The 19,822-nt window shown below is 34.8% G+C and overlaps 1 protein-coding gene across 6 annotated transcripts in view; it reads right to left on the bottom strand.

The window, feature by feature from the left end:
• LOC149789174 (prestin-like) overlaps nucleotides 1-19,822 on the bottom strand; it is a 223,794-nt gene that overhangs the window by 89,656 nt on the left and 114,316 nt on the right. The window contains exon 1 of one of the 6 annotated variants that reach the window (XM_089975303.1): nucleotides 15,534-15,659. The exons of 3 other annotated variants lie outside the window; for them this stretch is intronic. In XM_089975303.1, coding sequence (XP_089831429.1) covers nucleotides 15,534-15,552 — 19 coding nt within the window. In that variant the 5' untranslated portion in view covers nucleotides 15,553-15,659. Of the gene's footprint in view, nucleotides 1-3,274; nucleotides 3,299-3,582; nucleotides 3,606-15,533; nucleotides 15,660-19,822 lie in introns of those variants that run through there. 2 more of the 6 variants (XM_089975307.1, XM_089975306.1) reach the window with 2 other exon arrangements.

Here is a 19,822-nt window from a genome sequence, read left to right as displayed (position 1 = left end):
CATACAGAAGAGGGTTGGGCCAACACATAGCCCTCAGCCTGAGTGCATTGTTGACTAGGTTTAGATGACTCACCATCATGAATGACACGAGCGAGTATGCCATCATGGAACTGCTGAACCATCATGATGAATTTCTCAGGGCAACCAAATTTTGCCATGATCTTCTAAAGGCTTCCATGGCTGACTGTCTCAAAGGCATTTGTAAGGTCGATGAATTTCTTGTACAGGTTGGAGTTCTTTCATGTTTCCCATCAAGTCGATTAGCTGTAAACACCATGTCTGTGGTCCCTTGTCCTTTCCTGAAGCTACACAGACTCTCTCATGGACCAACTGATAGATGTGATGCAGAATTATGGTAATTATTTTGCCAACTGTTGACAGCAAGTATATGCCCTGATTATTGTCACAGAATTATCTATTGCCTTTCTACTAGAACCAGTGGATAATGGATATGTACTCCTGGGGTATAGTTCCCCAAGTCCACATTGACTGGAAGGGCATAGTACATTTGTGTGCCATGTGCAAGCCCCAGGCCTTGTAGACTTCTGCTGGTATAGCATCTGATCCAGATATTTTCCCATATGACAGTGGTCAAATGCTTTCATATTTTAAGTCAGCATTGAAGAATCAGCAAGTGTTATGTTAATTTCCACTTGGGGCAGTTGATCAATTGCCTCCTCACTGATAGGTGACTGTTGATTGAGGTTGCTGTTGAAGTGTTCTGAAGTATCTTTTCTCTTTCAGCTAGCTGCATGGCACTGTCAGCACTCAGTACTGGAGATGTTCCTAATAACTGTGGCCTGCAGATTGTCTTCAAAGCATCATAGAAGTTCTTCATGTCATTTCTATCTGCATAGAACTGAATCTCCTCTGCCATTTTGCTCAGTCACAAGTCTTGCAATTCATTTAGTTTGCATTGGGCAGCCCTTTTAATGTTGAAGGCTGAAATGCTGTTTTTCTAAGCAGGCCTTCTGTAGCTGACGTTTTTCATTCAGAAGTCTCTGTATGGCAGCATCATTATCATCAAACCAATCTTGATGTTTACAAGTACTGGGAACGAGGGTTTTGGATGCAGTTGAGTACACAGTCTCTGAAGGATGAGTTTTCTCCGTATTTTCAGAGTTTATATATCTACTGTATCCAGCTGGCTGCACAGATCTTTGACATTAAGCTTTTGGGCACTCTCCAATGCCTTGTGGTAATCTGCTAGACTGAATCTTGATATTGAGCTTGGAGATCATGAGTATGTGATCAGTCCATTAGTCTGCATAAATCACGGCCTTTGTAACACAGACATGCTGCCTGACTCTTCTAGTAAGATTCCAATGCTTGGAGCATACAAGACTTCTTGTTGCGGTTTGGAAGGCAGAACACTGTCTTGCATGGTGATTAGAAGGTTGTGTTCAGTGCAGATCATCAGGAACTATCCATTGTTAAATTTTCCAATGCCATTTTTGCCCATCATACCTGGCCATATTTGGTGATCTGTGCCAGCTCTAGCATTGCAGTCACCAAGGATTATCAGCTTGTCTGCCTTTGGTACTTCTGCGATAAAAGACTCTAGGTCTTCATAAAAAATATTCTTTGATCTCATCTGGGTTGGTCAGGGTCAGTGTGTAGGCACTCATAATAGTGAGTAATAACCCAACACCAGCTTCACATTGCTCTTCTTTACTTTGCATGTCCTTTTCCAGATAGTGGAAAAGTATTAGTCTTTCATTCATACCCTTTGGGGGCATTTGTGAGCTTGCTAAATAGCTGTGCTCTGATGACAACCCAACACCAGCTTCACATTGCTCTTCTTTACATTGGCCACTCCAAAAGGTGTGGCCAGCTCCTACTTTATTGAGTTGTCCTTCCTCACCTAGGTCTGCTATTTGAAATGTTGAATCTGATGAGTTTATCTCCACCATAAAGACTTAAGTCAAGACCTAACTTGAGGCTTGTGTCTTAATCTCCTTCACTGCACAATAATGCCCACGAAATTCTGTACCATATTTATCAAAAGCCTTTCCTTGATAATCTAACTTGTGAAATGACATACATACATACATATATACATAATTTATGCTGAGAAGTATTGCCACATATGACCAAACAAAGCCAAAAATTACAAGGCAAGGAGGGAAAAATGAATATTAGATTCGCTTAATTAAAACATGCTAATTTAAATTTTAAAAAGATAAAATTTGCCTAAAAATATCACAAATACATGTACCTCCAAAATGATGTAATATATAGCAAGTCATTCATGAAAACACCATCATTTAATGAAATTTCCGATTAAGTGCTGCATTATACTCACATATTAATGCAGCCAACTTTATTGCAACAGGACTTGGTGTTGACAACACATTTGCCCTTTTAGAATACACTGGCATCTACCGTATGTTACACAGCGTAGTGCCAATATTTACATGTTTACTGGACCATGAGGTAAAATTTAAAACCAGAAGGCAAAGCTTAATTAAAATTAAAAATTTTAAAACTGTTCCCACAATGTTTTAGGTAATCAAATTGTATCTGATGAAAATTCAAACATCAAATAAATCTGAATCTCACAGCTGCAAACAAAGAAGATTCAAACACACAAATCACACTAAAATGGTAATTAAGTCTGGCAGAATGTTTCGAATAAAATTAATCAAGGTCATATGTATCTAGCAATTACCTGATGAACAAAAAGCTTTTTTTTAAGATCCAGGACACAAAATTATAATGTTTCTTTAGGTAATGCTGCTGCATTGTTATAATTGTTCAGTAATCAACCATCAAATTGGATCATTTTTGTCCTATCCTTGGTATCTGATTTTTTCGCAGTGTTACCTCTTGGTGTTGTGCTTATGCATAATAAGGCAGTGACAGCCTTAATGAAACATATCTTAGTTTAAAGTAGCTATAACCCAGGTTACTTCTAGGACTCTCAATAATTTAACTGCATTATAAAGACAGCGCTATCATGCAGAAATCTACTTCACTGAAGCAGCCACCTGTCAAAATTTTACATACAACTTTTCCCACCTCCCAAAAATGGCTGCTCTAGTCAGGTTTGACTGTAATTGTATTAAACCTTGATTCCTTGAGGTATCAACCTCACAGATTTGTTGTCTGTCCCTTTGAAGTTTGAATTATTGAGATACTATTGTAAATGAAAAGTCTACAAAAGACTGTATTCCCTCATTTAGCATTGCCCATGGGAACCACAGAGTATACAACCTTATAATGAAATAATCTCACTAATACATAATTAAATGGGATCAATAAGTATACTCACTTTTAACGGGAATGGTATTACAATGAAAGGTTTAATAATGAAGTAATACTATGCCAACAAAATGAAGTCCTCTTAAAATACAAAGCTCTAATCTTTCAGGACACTGAGTAATTCCAATATTTTGAAACAGCTCTTATCACATAACTGTACATGTAAACCTTGAAGCAACCAGCTGATAATAAAAATGTATAGGTGACAAGCATTTATAGCACAACTAAATAAACAGACCATCTTCTCTATTATGCATATTTTATCAACTTGCAAAAATGGCACTGAAGTTCAACATGAAGGTTTATGTCAACACTTACTTCAACAGCTGGAGGTACACCATACTTCACACTATAGGACCCTTTCTTATAACATCATTCCTGTTACAAGGTAGATAAGGTCATAAATCTCATTTTTATTATATAATACTAAATATTTGATGCAAAGGGGGTGGGCTTTTTTGTTAGTTTTAATGGAATTTCTAACACTTTACTGGTTATGTTTATGCCACAGAAATGGGAGCTAAGTGCTTTTACCAAAACAGTCAGTCAAGGCTGACCTGGTTGAGTAATGAACTTGTGACCCTCAGATTACAAGTCTTATGCTCTACCAACTGAGCAATAACAACTCACAAAATTATATGTATCATTATAAGATGGTCTTGCTATAAGGCAGTATAGTCTATGACTCCCATTGACAGCATTATAATGAGGGAATACTGCATTATGTATTTCATTATAAGATAGTCTCACTATAAGGCAGTATAGTATACGACTCCCATTGACAGCATTATATAGAGGGAATACTGCATTATGTATTTCATTATAAGACAGTCTCACTATAAGGCAGTATAGTCTGTGACTCCCATGGACAGCATTATAATGAGGGAGTACAGTATCAAGATCTTCATATTTTTAAAAACTTTCCCTTTAGTTGGCAACATAACTGTCATTATCTGTGCTAGCTGTCAGGTACCATAAAATGCTACTTCATACATATATACTTAACCCACATTACACTGTGGTAATATTGCTAACAAGTAAAATCATATAATAAACTGCTATTAAAACAATTCTAATTATTTTAAAGTTTCTAAAATTTCATTCAAATCTGACCAAATCCAAAACATTTCAAGTGAATATTCTGAAGCAACCCTATAAATGCACAGGAAAGCACATGCACAGATGTCTCACCACATAGTGGTTATTTATTCAAACCATAGTTGTCACTGATGTTACTGGTGGATAACTGCAATATTGCAACTATACATTTAAGACATCAATTCAAAATGGTAATAAAATAGAATTTTTAATTCTCCATGAAAAAATAAAAATAAAATAAAACAATATTTATCATAACACATGCAACAGAAGTGCTTTGATAGTCACTGAATGACTAAGCCTTGAATATTCAAGTCAAACCTGATTTAATGGTCACCTGTATTAAGTTGTTGTTGTTGTTGTTATAGGGTTTAACGCCATTTTTCAGCACAAGATAGGCTATACATGGCGGCCAGTATTAACGGTGGAGGAAGAACCGGGAAAACCCCGGAAAGAACCACCGACCCACGAGAAGCTACCGGCAAGCTTTCTCACATATCCACATTTGCCAAGCCTTGGACTCGAACCCACGCAGACAGAGGTGAGATGGCAGTGATCCGTGACGGATAGCGCTTTAGACCACTCGGCCACTCGGGGCCCCTCACCTGTATTAAGTAATGGAACTATTAATCCAACACTTTAAGGTCATGTAAACCATATTAACACAAATAGAAATCTTCAGTAAACAACCAGTTGCCTTCAAAGGACATTTTTCTCACTTCATTGAGATTGCTCCTTAAGACTGTTTGAATTTTTACCTACATTTACTTGATCCTTCTCCCAGTATTACATTATTACAGTCCAACTAATTTAAAACCATTACCTGAAAGGTTCCTGAACATCTTAGCACTACAAGACTTAATAACGGACTAATATATTGCAAATTTCCTAGAAACTAATTACTTCCCTGTTTACACATAGCAAGCTCGACATTAATCTGAGATCTCAATATAAGTGACTACTGAGACTGCCCTCAGGTGATGTCAGGCCCAATGTTGTGCAGGAATAATGTATTTTGCTAGTAAAGGACAGTGACAGAAAAAGGTACATCATACAGGCAATGTGTGACATACCTTCCTACTGGTACAAATTCTACTACAACATCATTAACTAATTAGTTCTATTACCCTCTTATGTCACGTGTTTAGGCTCGAATAAACAGTAACACAAGAAAGAGTGAAAACAACAAGCTTTGAAAAATACAATAATTTATTTCCCTGCAAAAATTCTCTAGAAAAGAAACAAATATGAACTTAAGGTTTTATAGAATCAAATCCAAAATAATCCAAGAATAATCCAAGAATAAAATTTTAGTAGTCCTAATAACAAAATGTTCTACTGATTTCATGTTCAAATCCCGAAGAAGAATCCAAGATGGAAGACAATGACGTATGCTGCAATCTGTAGTGTTGAAGTCTACAGTTCCTTGTAGAAACAAGAATTATCACTCCGGTTTCTGATAGCTGAATAAAATTTATAAAAAGCTGTCCTTGTTGAACAATTTTACATGAGCACACATATTTTCCTGGGGCCCCAAGTGGCAGAGTGGTCTAAAGCGCTCTCCATTATGGATCACTGCCATCTCCCCTTTGCGTGGTTTCAAGTCTAGGATTCGACCAATGTGGGTATGTGACAAAGCTTGCCAGTAGCTTCTTGTTGGTTGGTGGTTCTTCCTGGGTATTTTCTGGGTTCTTCCTCCACCTTTAATACTGTCCGCCCTGCATAGCCTATTGTGTGCTGAAAAATGGCATTACACCCCACAACAACAACATATTTTCCATAAAAATGACAGAATTTATCCTTTTGAATCAAAGTAACTCCAAACAGCACAACAGACAACTTCTAGTGTAAGAAAATGCCCAGCTGCAACTGAGAATAATTTTCTAAAACTGAGGCTATATGATCTTGTAAAACATAAACAAGGGGTCACGTGATCATCTTCTCAAAGGTTATAGAAACTATGTACTTGTTAAAGGTCATGTACACCCAGTGTGACCCTGACAAAAACCAATCATTTTACTCTAAGAAATAAAAAAAAAAGAAAACTGTTTACATCTTAAAGGCAAAATCCCATCATGACCTCGACAGCAACCAATCATTTTAAAATAAAGGTAGAACTTGTTTACGATGGTTGCTACAAATTTTGAAACAAGGTCAGGATTTAGATCAACACCTGGTGTTTATAAACTAACAGTCGATGTCTGAAAAAAGTATCGTCTCTAGTGAATAAATTTACATTACAATGTCATGTAATGAAAAATAAAAAAAAAAGTAAACTGACAAACGATTAAATTGAAATAAATACATATTAAATGACATATAATTAAATCAAATATTCATAACAACCCATACCATATATCCTCAATATTATACACACATATATTACCAATTAATTATTGTAAAGCACACACCTGTCGAACTTTAACTGATGTAAGCTATATGTACCTAAATGGTACAATGATACAAATCATACAAGAGGTTCAGTTTTGTAAATGTCTCTAGACATTACAATTATTGACATAATTAAGTAAAATCCTATCTTTTCCTGTGGAAATCAGTTTCACAGGTATTGACTTTCATTGATTGGTAACCTAAACATCGAAAATCTCATAATCCATTATTTATGCAACTATAATAATTGAGTAATACAGCACACTCTTGATTATCCAAAGTCCAGGGAGGGGTCCAGGACTAGAAGAAAACTTTGGATAATACTGGGGTTATATAACCAAAGGTCATTAAGGAGCATCAAGTCATTTCTTTTCCAATACAATGCTGTTGTTTGACAAAAATTTTAACAAATCTCTGAAGATGATACCTTTACTTTGCATTGATATATATTCCACAGAAATAAAAAGCACCATTTAATATATTGTTTTCTTATTACTTATCTAGGAGAACTGTTCAGCTTTTGTTAAAAGCATAGGCCCTGAGACAAGGATGTTCTTGTCTCTAGCAAAGACCAATTTAAAACCACTATAGACTTGCCTCTTCAGCCTCATCAAAGGCACTGGATTTCATTGCATTCTGTCTTCTAACTTTATTTAGCCATCTTTAATCATTTTCTTGTTTGTCAGCCAATGCTGATAGCATGTTTCTATGAATGTTGCACTGCTTGCAATCTAAGCTTTGCTTCTGAGACCCTGTTCAATTTCAAGGATGGCATTATATTATACTCTTCCGCTTTGTATCACTTCCAGTTTCAGTGGCTTGGTGATTTGGATAAAATGTAGTAAGCAACTGACTTCGGAAATTTTTTCTGAAAATGACATGTACAAACATAGCTTTCAATGGGATAATATGATTTTCCAACTTTCCTTTCTCAAACCTACTTTACACAAAATTACTGCCATTAATGTAATTAATAGCTGGGTTATCAAATGGCAAGTCAATAAGAGACAACAAACATAACCTGTCTTTTCATTAACAAAGTACTCACAGCGTGGACCAACAGGAGTCAAGATTCAAGAAATTAAACATGCCACTCACGATAGCTTACACACTTCAGATGATGCGGATTAGAGGATTTCGGACTGCTAAATTATCTAGATAAAAGGAGTGTACTTAAATAATCTATGTTGGATAATAGATGTAAAAATATAAACAAAGAACAAATTTTGCTGGGACCTGAATAATTCAGATAATTTTGGGTATTTCAGATAACAGGAGTTCATGTAACAGTCTACTATATTAACACTGTGTTGATGCTGCAGACATCAGTATTGCTCTAATGTCTTGCATTTTTCTCTCAAAAAGGCAAGTTAAACTGAATGTATTAAAATATTACAGAATACTTGTAAATCAAGCTTATTATATACAAACCAGAAATGCGTTTTCAAAGCGTTGGTGCCTCACCACAATGACCGAAACCTGACCTAAACATAGAAAATAACCAAAGTGTGACAGACAAATGGATGGATGGACAGACAAAGATAAAACTATAAGCCATACCACTGTCGTGGTGGGGCATTAAAAAGTCTACTTATACAATTAACCTGCATGTGGAATTTGTCTTAGTACATCTGATGTAAAAAAATTGCCCAAGTGGAACCAGCCCCAATTACACCAGCGCAACTTTTAAAGTCTAGACTGATGACTACTGATTGGTCAGTGTTACACTAAGCTTTAATTTCAACCAATCAGACTGCTGGATTCTGATCATGCACTAAGTCTACAATGAAGTGAGTGCTGGTGAAATCCAGGTCTGATAATAAAGTTTACTCAAATTTTTCGAGTCCCAACTTAACCAAATTATGGCTACAAGTTTGGTTCTGGACTTAATGACAAAGTTAAGATTTCATCCAATTAAACTGCTTTATTCAGGACTTAAGGCACCATCCCATAACAGTTATTTTGCTATAAATGAGAATAAGATGTTTTTTCCATCTACTGACAGACATAATTTTTTATCTTAAAAGAGTCAAGCCCCTGCCATGAAGCGATAAATTGTTGGTCCCTAATATAATTGCTGTATACCATGGTACAGGATTGTTTGTGGTACACAGCTCAACTAGTAAATCTCAAATATGTCCATGACATTGTTTTGTTGGAGGGACTAGTAAAGATTTAGCAGGACTAGAAAATTTACATTCTATAATTCTTTAGGACTACAAGAAATTTATGTTAAATTCTATGTGACATTTTTAAAACGCCACATAATATATTGCCTGGTCTGTCTCTTATTGTCTACAAATTGCTCTGATCTGATTTTGTAATTTCTTTCATTCCTGCATCATTACCATCACCCTCAGTTTCCATCATCCACCAGTCCAAAATATGAACAAAAATGCAATTTTCTCCACTCCATTTTACCAAAACTTTATTCCAATATGCATATCTTCCACCTGTCTTCTAACAAGTCTTTGAAATAATTAGTCCAAGTTTCCTCTGACCCTTGCCACACCCCAACATAAATATCCAAACATCAAAAATGGGGTGTCAAGGGTCAGAGAAAACTCAGACTATGAAATAATGTAAAGGAACCTTTTCCCAGGGAGTGAGAAGAGATATCAATCTTGGATTTTGTTTGTCAAAAAGGAGAATGCTGTTGATTCTAATAGTGAGTGAATGTTTTACTGTAAATCAGACTAGCTACAAATATTAAGAAGCACTGGACACTAAGTTACATATAATGACGAAAATCTACTGTGCCTTTTATTTCATATTGGTAATAAGAGCACAATTCAATGGAATTTATAAAGATTCATGTGTGGTTTTGATAAAATTATCTTTAAGTGTGATAAGTTGTATTTTTGCAATTGCCAATCACTAAATTTGATTTCATATTTCGTACTCTTAGCATCTATTTATATTCATATTGACTGGTAAGTCTTGTACCCTTTAATTCATTAACCCATGGAGATTTTTTGTCATTTTGCCTGAAATGCAAGCAGGAAACACATTTTGGGAGTTACTTCTGATTACATCCAAACAAATTGGCTTGAATGAGATTTTAGTTTAGCCTGCAGCCTAGTTGTGTTAGAAACACTTTTCATTGGCGATTTCGCTCGCACATATGCAGAAGGGTAAAGGACGGAGTTCTTTTTTTTAATTTTTATATTTTGCTTATTGGAAACATCATTTACATGTCATTAAGCCTTTTTTCTCCAAAATCCTATCTTATCCCACTTTTTGCAAAGGTTCTCCTGTCTGCGTGCAGTTCAGACTAGTCTGCCTTAGATTTGAAGCCAAAAAGTCTAAGATCCAGACACAAAATCAGATACTGACAAGCGAATTTTGGGTATAAAAAATCAGGTCTAAAAAAATGTTTTTCCCTCTGTATTTTGTACTGCGACTATAAAAAAAAGTCCAGATTATTTGGTAGTACTGTAGAGCTCCATGTCAACTTTTCTGTAATACCACCCACTGTAGTGTATCTTAAATGACCTTAACACTACTGAACTCAGAAGAAGGGTACTACCATAATGAGTTAAATTGTGAACTTCATTATACAGTACTCAATCACTATAAGGCCATTCCTTATAATACCCATTTAATTCAGCAGTACTGAGTTGTGTATCATCATGTATTTCATTATAAGGTGGTCTCAATGTAAGGTACTATGCTCTATAGTTGCCATTAACAACATCTTAAAATGAAGAAAGAACGTAGTGCCAATTTTGTCTGTGGATGAATGTTGGCATTATATGGAGTGTAGACTCTAGATTTAAAAAGTTTAAGGTAAGAACTTTCATTTCATCATCAAATTTCTTATAGCACATGGAAACATTTTTGTTATTCTAGCCAACTAGTAAAGAACTATATTTCAACTGTCAGTTAATAACCTACATGTGTTGCTGTGCCATAAAACACCAAACTATCTAGTTAAGAGAACAATTAAATAGAGCAAAAAAAAAAAAGCATGGATAAACATGCTTCAGCATAAATGAGGAATAATTGAACAGGCAGTGTACCACCATGTGTCTTGTACTTTAGTTAATAGTTTGGCTTTGACAATGACACAGGTCTGGCATAGAAATCAAAATTATGGTTATATGTACAGGTAATAAACTTTACATGTGTGTCAGCACCTGACCAATCCAACAACTAATATTCATTTTTCAGACAAAGAAAGGGGCAGAGGACTGGATATTTTGAATTTTGTAATCATTCATTGTTAATGTATTTCTAAATGCCTTAAAAAATTCTTTTCAAACATGAAATTTCTATTGCAAAATATGTTTTATGCCTTGTAATTTTCAGATATTATGTTTACATAATTGTTTCTATACTCTAATGTTTTTAGATACAAATGTAGCTCCACAATGACAAGGACAAGAGAGACAGACTTAGGGAAAGTGAAGAAACAGTTTGCTTATCATTGGAAATTACCTTAACAAGTTGCATGTCTTAATAGCCTTAACAAGTTACATGTCTTAATAGTCTTAACAAGTTACATGTCTTAATAGTCTTAACAAGTTACATGTCTTAATAGCCTTAACAAGTTACATGTCTTAATAGTCTTAACAAGATACATGTCTTAATAGTCTTAACAAGTTACATGTCTTACCCGGCTGTACTTTTTCCATCGTATACTCTGGAAAAGGATGGAATACGATAGAAAAACCCTGGAAAACTATGGAAAAATGAGATATTCTACAAAATTTAGCATGGAAACCCTGGACATTGTGCATGGAAAATGCTGGACATTTTGGACTTTGATTTTTTTCCGCATGGAAAACCCTGGAAAATGATGGAAAAGCATTGGACAGTTTAGATTTGGAATTTTTTGGATAAATTTCAGCATGGAAGACCCTGGAAAAGAACTTAGCCAATTTTCAAGATTGGTACAAAGAATTATTTTTAATTACCTAAAGAAAGAGCAATCATGACTAAACTGCGCTGTAACACAGATTTTTTAACTTGAAACTAAACTATTATTTCAAACCTATGATAAATATATACTGAGAAATAGAGGACACAAGTCAAATTAACAAACTAAACCACACACACAAACACACACTTGACCCTTGCTTTAAAAAGACAAACCACAAGTGCTGAAGTAGTACATCATTTATTGTCTGTACCACATATGTAATTAAATGTTCATTATCAAAAGAACATCACTATACAAAAATGTTAGTGTAACACAAACTATACATGTATGAAAAGATATCCTGAAAAATTAGTTAAATCCTGACCAGAAAATATCTGGTGCATATAAAATCATAAATATGTCCAAATCTGTTCACCACATGAGCTTGACACTACAGTGTATAAGTATGAAATTCTGCTGTGCTATGGTGAGTACCATTTTAGTCCTTTTCATGATGACTGGGGAGAACAGCGCCATAAATATTAGTCCAAATACTCCAGCATTTTCCATGCTAGAATTGTCCAGGGTTTTCCAGCCTACCCTGGACAGAGGCTGGAATATTAGTCCAAATACTCCAGCATTTTCCATGCTAGAATTTTCCAGCGTTTTCCATGCTAGACTTGTCCAGGTTTTTCTAGCCTACCCTGGACATAGGCTGGAATATTAGTCCAAATACTCCAGCGTTTTCCATGCTATAATTTTCCAGCGTTTTCCATGCTAGAATTGCCCAGTGTTTTCCATGCAAGAATTGTTCAGGGTTTTCCAGCCTACCCTGGACAGAGGCTGGAATATTAGTCCAAATACTCCAGCATTATCCATGCTAGAATTTTCCAGCGTTTTCCATTGTTTTCATGGAATATGATAGAAAATCTACAGCCAGGTAATAGCCTTAAGAAGTTACGTGTCTTAATAGCCTTAACAAGTTACGTGTCATAATAGCCTTAAGAAGTTACGTGTCATTATAGCCTTAAGAAGTTACGCGTCTTAATAGCCTTAACAAGTTACGTGTCTTAATAGCCTTAAGAAGTTACGTGTCATAATAGCCTTAAGAAGTTACATGTCATAATAGCCTTAAGAAGTTACGTGTCTTAATAGCCTTAACAAGTAACATGAATTGTTGAAATTTGGCAGACCCATGTTTTACTTTTAATTAAATCACAAACACTGATATAATAATATTTGTTTAAAACTATATTACTTGACTCAATTGTAAAATCATCAGAAGACTGATGCCATTTATTAAAAGAGAAAAGCATTAAAATTCAAGTTTTAATTCATCCCAAAAGTTTTGTTTAACACTTACATTGCGGATATTACCAATATCTGAATCCAGTATTGTATACATGAATTGTTTTCATTGGGAAATATTTAAAAATAATAACCAAACACAAAACAAATCCTTATTTCATATGCCTTATATGCTATGAATTATAAGTACTGGAATGCAATTTATTTTGCTATTGCTATTATTCTGTAGTAAGTGCTTCAAGTACTGGGCAAAACTGGCTCAAATGGATGTAGAGATCTATTTCAGGACATTTTTATATAAAAGTTTTAAACAAATGTAACAAACAATAAATTTTACTATGGGGGAAAAAAGTAATAGAGTGGCAACAAAAGACAGGGACATTAGGCCAACTTGAAACACGTTGTTTCTCTTGCCTTATCAATTTTTTTATCGCTTTTGTTGTCTGTACATGCCATGAAGTTTTAAAACTCAAATAAGCAATGATTCTTCTGTAGAAATAATAGACCTTCTTATCTAATCCACAAACTGCTCCGGTGGCCTAAGTGACTAGTGGTAACCACCTCAGAAGTTGGACATCACAGGTTCAAACCCTGGCAGAGTCATACCAAAGACATAAAAATGGTACAAGTAGCTGCCTCACTTGGAGCTCAGCATTAGGAGGCTAGTGTTAGGACTAGTCAGTCTGGTGTCAGGATAATTTGACTAGGTGGGACATGATGCTACATGTCTATTGAATGATGCTGCAGTGCTAAACATCACTATCAACTGCCACAATGTAGACATCCTAAGCGGTATCATTGAAAAATTGTTCAAGCTATGCAAAAAAAAATCAAAATCACACACACACACACATACACACACACACACACACACACATCCACATAATTTTGGTACATATCAATATCTGGTATGCATGGGAAGCATTAAGGCAGTTCTACAAGTAGTTTCTGAATATTGATAATAAATTTGTGCTAACAGACAGATGGATTACAGACAACAGACAGATGGATGACAGACAACAGGCCATCCTGTAAACTCTTCTGGTCTAGAAAATATTATGTCAATATAATCATCCATCAACGAGGAGTAGCGATACAAAGATTTTCAAGATAGTCAGACTGGTACCATTTTAATCTTTTAATGAAAACCCCATGTTTATATGATCGTCTATTCAGAAGGAAGTAGCAATAACAAGACTTTCCAGATGGCTCCTGTAGCTGCCATATTGGATGTAGAAGTAGCACCATTTTCATTTAGGGCCAACTAGACCTTGGGATGACTGTACATGTAAAATTTTATGGCATTCCTCTGCATAGTTTAGGTGGAGTAGTGATGAACTTGTGCTTAACAGGCTGCCAGTAAAAGGCAGTCATGAAAGATCTTCTGACCTATGACCAGTAGGATTAATAATGTGCGAATAATGGCATTTAATCCATGAAATACCATACATTAATGCATATATTTTACATGTAATAACATGAAAGCAAAAAATATTAAAGCAAATTTAAAAATGGCAATACCATTTTTACTTATCATGTGGCTTTGATTAGTTTTTCCTGGCAATGAAAATAAGGTGTGTCACCAAAGGACAGAATACAATAAATTCATTCTACACAACTGCATACACTTGACTCTTTTCCCAGCTACCCTTATGCATAATTCATTTTATCAACTTTGAGTACTGATTGCTATATTTCTATTATCCTTTTCTTCAGCTTAAAAATTACTGATTAATTAATTTATTCGCTAAGGTATATTATTTTACTAGTATAAATAATTTTTGTTTTTTAAATTCATGAATCATGTATTAAAACAAAGCTGTTTTCAGCAAGGAGGAAAACATGGCAAGATTATCTCCTTTGATTTAAAAGGCAAATTGGCACGATTAGTATTTTCTTTTTTTATTAGCAGTGACTGTATTTGATAGCATATCAACATTTAAACCCATCTGAAACAGCATCATGTATGGACGCTTTCTTTCGAATATGCTCAGATTTTATTGAGCACTTCTTGAAAAGAAGTAGCTTATAGGTTTATCTATTTTTAGTTCGTTTTGGTGCATTACAAAACAGCAACACAAATACAGTAGGTTATTTAGTGCTGAGGCAATTGGAGTAAAGTGCCTTGAGTGCCCAAGGACACACCATGGTACCTGTCCCAGGCTAGTTTTAGAAAAGGCAACCATAACTGATAACAGACCACTATCTTTTGAATTTTTTTTAAAAAGCTTCATGATATGTTCAGACACATCTGGTCAAATTCTGTTTAATGATATTTTTAAAAGATGTAAAAAAACAAAAACAATTGTGCACTAATGAAGCTCAATGCAAAAATGCACAACATACACAACGGACAAAGGATCATACCATAAATTCACATGACTTCACAGCCAGGTGAGCTTCAAGATTACAATGCATTTTTTTGCTCTCAGACAAAACTGAAAAAACATTAATGTATTTCCAATAATTCATGCAAAATGAAACTCAAGTTCTCTTGAAGGAATTAACTTGTCTTGAACAAGGTTCAAATACATTTGCCATTATCTGAAAAACCCATTTATAAGTCTTCATACCACTACTCTTGCCACCTATTCAACAACTAACATACCTACTAAAGGCTTCTCCATTTTGCCCACTGCCCACAATGTGAAGTCACAAGTAGTAAGCCTAGTTGCACACTGACAGCGTGCTATTTTCTCCTCACACACAATGTGTCTCTAAAAGTATCACTATAATGACTGGTCCATCACATCATGACCAGAATATATACTTGTGATTCAGGTGTGAAATCTGATGATCATATTTACATACAGGTAAGCTACCCTACACTTAAGTGCCGATTACCAACTATTCCATATACATGTAATTATTAAACATTTCACCTGTTATTTAGTTAATGCAACATTACATCATTTTCATAAATAATTAAGAACCACAACACATGGCTTTGAAAATATTGAATTTATCTTTGTGCCCCTTTATTTTAGTATCTCTCATGTGGTTATATACAAAGTGTCTACCTTAGTTTTTTAAGTTCTGTATAATTCTTGGCATGGTCCACTGAAAACTTTGAGTGCCACAGACTATATGTATGAGCTAGCCTAATCTGATTGTAATAATTGTTACTACATGGTGCCATACCTACCTACCTATCTACATACATACATACATACATACATATACATGTACACATGCATGTGCATGCACACATGAGCAGGTATGCGAGGGTTATACAAAATTCTAAATGATAACATCCAGTTTCCATTTCACCTGTCTAAATTTCAAGATAATTTCAAGCAACTATGTTTAAGAACCCCATATCACCTTCCTAGGACTCATAAACCCACGTATTAACCTCATGATAGCTATGGTGGCTTGTGAAATGTGGGAGAATTTAACTTTGTTAAAATTTATATTGGAACAAAGGTAACAGTCCAAACAATCCAAAATCACAAAAAATTATTTTCTTGTGCTACTCCTAGCAAAAATTCTATTTTAAAGTAAGGGTTATTACATGGAAAAGTACGGGAAACGTATTCTGAGACTGAATGCCCAAGAATAATGAACATTGAAAAAGTCATAAAAATATTTGCAATATAAAAATCAGACTTATAATCAAATGGACATATTAAAAGAGTATTTTGGGAGTGATTTTTTTTTCTTTTTTTCACTATGACACATTTACTGAGATCAATTTTAAGTAACAAAAGGCATGCAAGGCTGATTAATGGCAAGCTGCAAATCGCTAAAGATTTCCCAAAAATTCTATTACACTTTACAATGACTTTATCATTTTCTTTTACAGAACTATTATTGTGATTACTAACATATATAAGAATTTTTCTTTTTCATTACATGTATTTAAAAGGAGGCACAGTTCCTAGCAATGTCATTCAATTCCAGTCTTTCGAGAGTTCAAACTGCTGCATTACAACTACCGTATGTACTCAATTGTAAGTCAAGTCAAAGTGCAAACAACAAAGATACTGATCTGCCAAGTCAAAATGCACTTGCAGATCAGGGTCTATATTTTTTATTCTAAAGATTACTCCTAACAACCTTCACAGACCCAGATCTGCCACTGCATTATGTGATGGCAGATCTATTTCTGTGCATTTTGCATTTGGACTCATCTTATATGCGAGTACACATGGTAGGTTTAAAGTAATATCATATCCGTGACATCAAGATGTAATGAATCAGTCTTTCAAGTTGTGGAGTAACTGGATTTTACAAAAGCAATATATCTAATTATATAAACATTATGAATGAAATGAAGATGAGCATCACTCTAATGCCTACAGAAACTTCATGGTCATGGTTCAAAGTCCAAAAATTTCTGTGAAAGTCATACATGCATACATACATACATACATACATACATACATACATAACATACATACATACATACATAACATACATGCATGCATGCACTAGATGAAATGGCACCCTGGCACCACAAATAAAGAAAAATACTTCAAGCTTCATGAAATGGTACCTCCCCCCAATGTGCCCTATACAGTCACCTGTATAACCGGATCCAAAACTTATGACAGCCCAGCTTGCTTACATACATACATACACACACACACATGTAACAATGTAGTAGACCTTGGCACAAAAAGGCTAATATACCCATAGGAATACTTTAATTCAAACCAGTCAAATCCTGTTTTAACGTAACCATGCCAACAATGTTGTTTGTACAGAAGTGGATAAATGGTAATTAAGAATAATAATATGTACATGTCTCTGATAAGTACTGACCTACATAGGACAGAAACAAGGTTAGCTTCAAGGCAACAGATAAGGAGTTTTACAAAATATGGTCAGGAGTTTTAAATTTAAATAAGCTTCGAGTTTAGACACAAAGAGGGATTGAAACTTTACCCAAACTGACCTGTTTTATGTCACCTGAGCATCTTTAAGGCCACAAACAACAATGTGTACGCTTCCTATTGCACGTTAGAGTATGTAGGTAGGTATTCTTTTTTAAAAACAACATATATACATTACAATTATTAATATATATAATGTACTGCTTCAAGTTCTGGGCTAAACCAGTTCAATTAGATGCACAAATCAATCTGGGGGAATTTCTTGAAGAAAAAAATTATTTAAAACAATTTCCCCCTGGGGAAAAAATTCCTAGAGTCAGCACCCAAAAACTGGGATGTCGACCAACCAGATACACACATTTTTTTGCTACCTAATAATGAGTAATCCAACAATAATTTATTAATACCTTGAACACTATCCAAAATAATTCTGATCACACATAGTATAATCCATCTCAATATGCATGTATGTATAACTGACTTTATCTCATCTTCAAAATAGATTTCCTTCATTTATTTTTATTATTATATAATAGTAAGATGAACATTACAGTGACATTAATGAATACAGAAGACAAGAGACATGTAATATATTTACACAAGTATAATAATTGTCATTAGTCCTCCCATTAAAACTATATTTTCTGCCTCAATCTTATTAATCACAGCCAGCATGGAAAGGGAAATACAACAAAAATGTCTAATCTTCAAAACAAGGCTTTTTTAAGAACATCCAACAATTTAGACACACACATGTCTGTGTGTGTGTGTGTGTATCTTGTTTGTGTGTACACATTACCTACATTAAGAGGAAAACCCCACACTAAGGAGGACCTCTGACATTAAAAGGATATCCTCCTAATGCTTCCTCCAAATGTATGTGGAGTAACATGTGAAAATATTTAAATATTGGAATTTGTGTGATTTTTTAAGTTAGATCGTAATACATTTTGGTCATATTGGTAGGGCCAAAATCTTAGAAGGATATGATAACAGGTAAAGAAAGTGTGTAAAACAATATTTCCCTGTGTTATAAGACATACCTTGGGAAGACCTGATTCATATGTATACCAACTGTCACTGGAAAGACTTGTTAAATAAATCCCTAATAGCAAAAAGTATGTAATTATTAATTTTCTAAGATTAATGCTAATTGCTTTATAAATGAGAGAATATACACTTGATTTGTGCAGTCCTCTCAACGTTGGTGTGCAAACATGTCGGATGATAAGTCCTCACACTGTTGGTGTGTAAACAAGTTAACTAATGAAATAAAATATCTCATGTTGATGTTTATACCAATGAAACGATCTCTCAACCTTGATGGGTAGTCAGTAAAGCACGTTATATCTGACATATATAGCCAGTAGTGTGTTGACCTGACTAAACCCTGCACACACAGATACATACATACATGCATGCATCCATCCATACATACATGGCTATCACAAGACTGCATGGGACAAAATGGCACGTTGGCACCCCAAACAAACAAAAAATACTGCAAGCTTCATGAAACGGTACCTCCCTCCAATGTGCCCTATACAGTCATTAGTATAACCGATCTGAAATTTATGACAACCCAGCTTGCATGCATACATACATACATACACACACCTGTAACACTGTAGTACTGACCTTGGCACAAAAAGGCTAATATACCCATAGAAATACTTGAATTCAAACCAGTCAAATCTTGCTTTAATGTAAACATGCCAACAATGTTGTTTGTACAGAAGTGGATAAATGGTAATTAAGAATAATAATACGTACATGTCTCTGATAAGTACTGACCTACATAGGACAGAAGCGAGGTTAGCTTCTAGGCAACACACAAGGAGTTTTACAAAATATGGTCAGGAGTTTTGAATTAAAATCAGCTTCAAGTTTAGACACAAAGAGGGACTGAAACTTTACCCAAACTGACCTGTTTTATGTCACCTGAGCATTTTTAAGGCCACAAACAAAAATGGTACATTTCCTATTGCACTGGTTTTACATTTCCTATCGCACTGGTTTTAAAATTCGGGTAGGTAGGAAGGTAATTGTTTTAAAACAA

This window comes from Sinohyriopsis cumingii, chromosome 11 (assembly GCF_028554795.1).
Source record: "Sinohyriopsis cumingii isolate HCF-2022 chromosome 11, ASM2855479v2, whole genome shotgun sequence".
Taxonomy (NCBI): domain Eukaryota; kingdom Metazoa; phylum Mollusca; class Bivalvia; order Unionida; family Unionidae; genus Sinohyriopsis; species Sinohyriopsis cumingii.
Note: the sequence above shows the minus strand (reverse complement) of the source record. Positions and strands in the feature narration are given on the sequence as shown.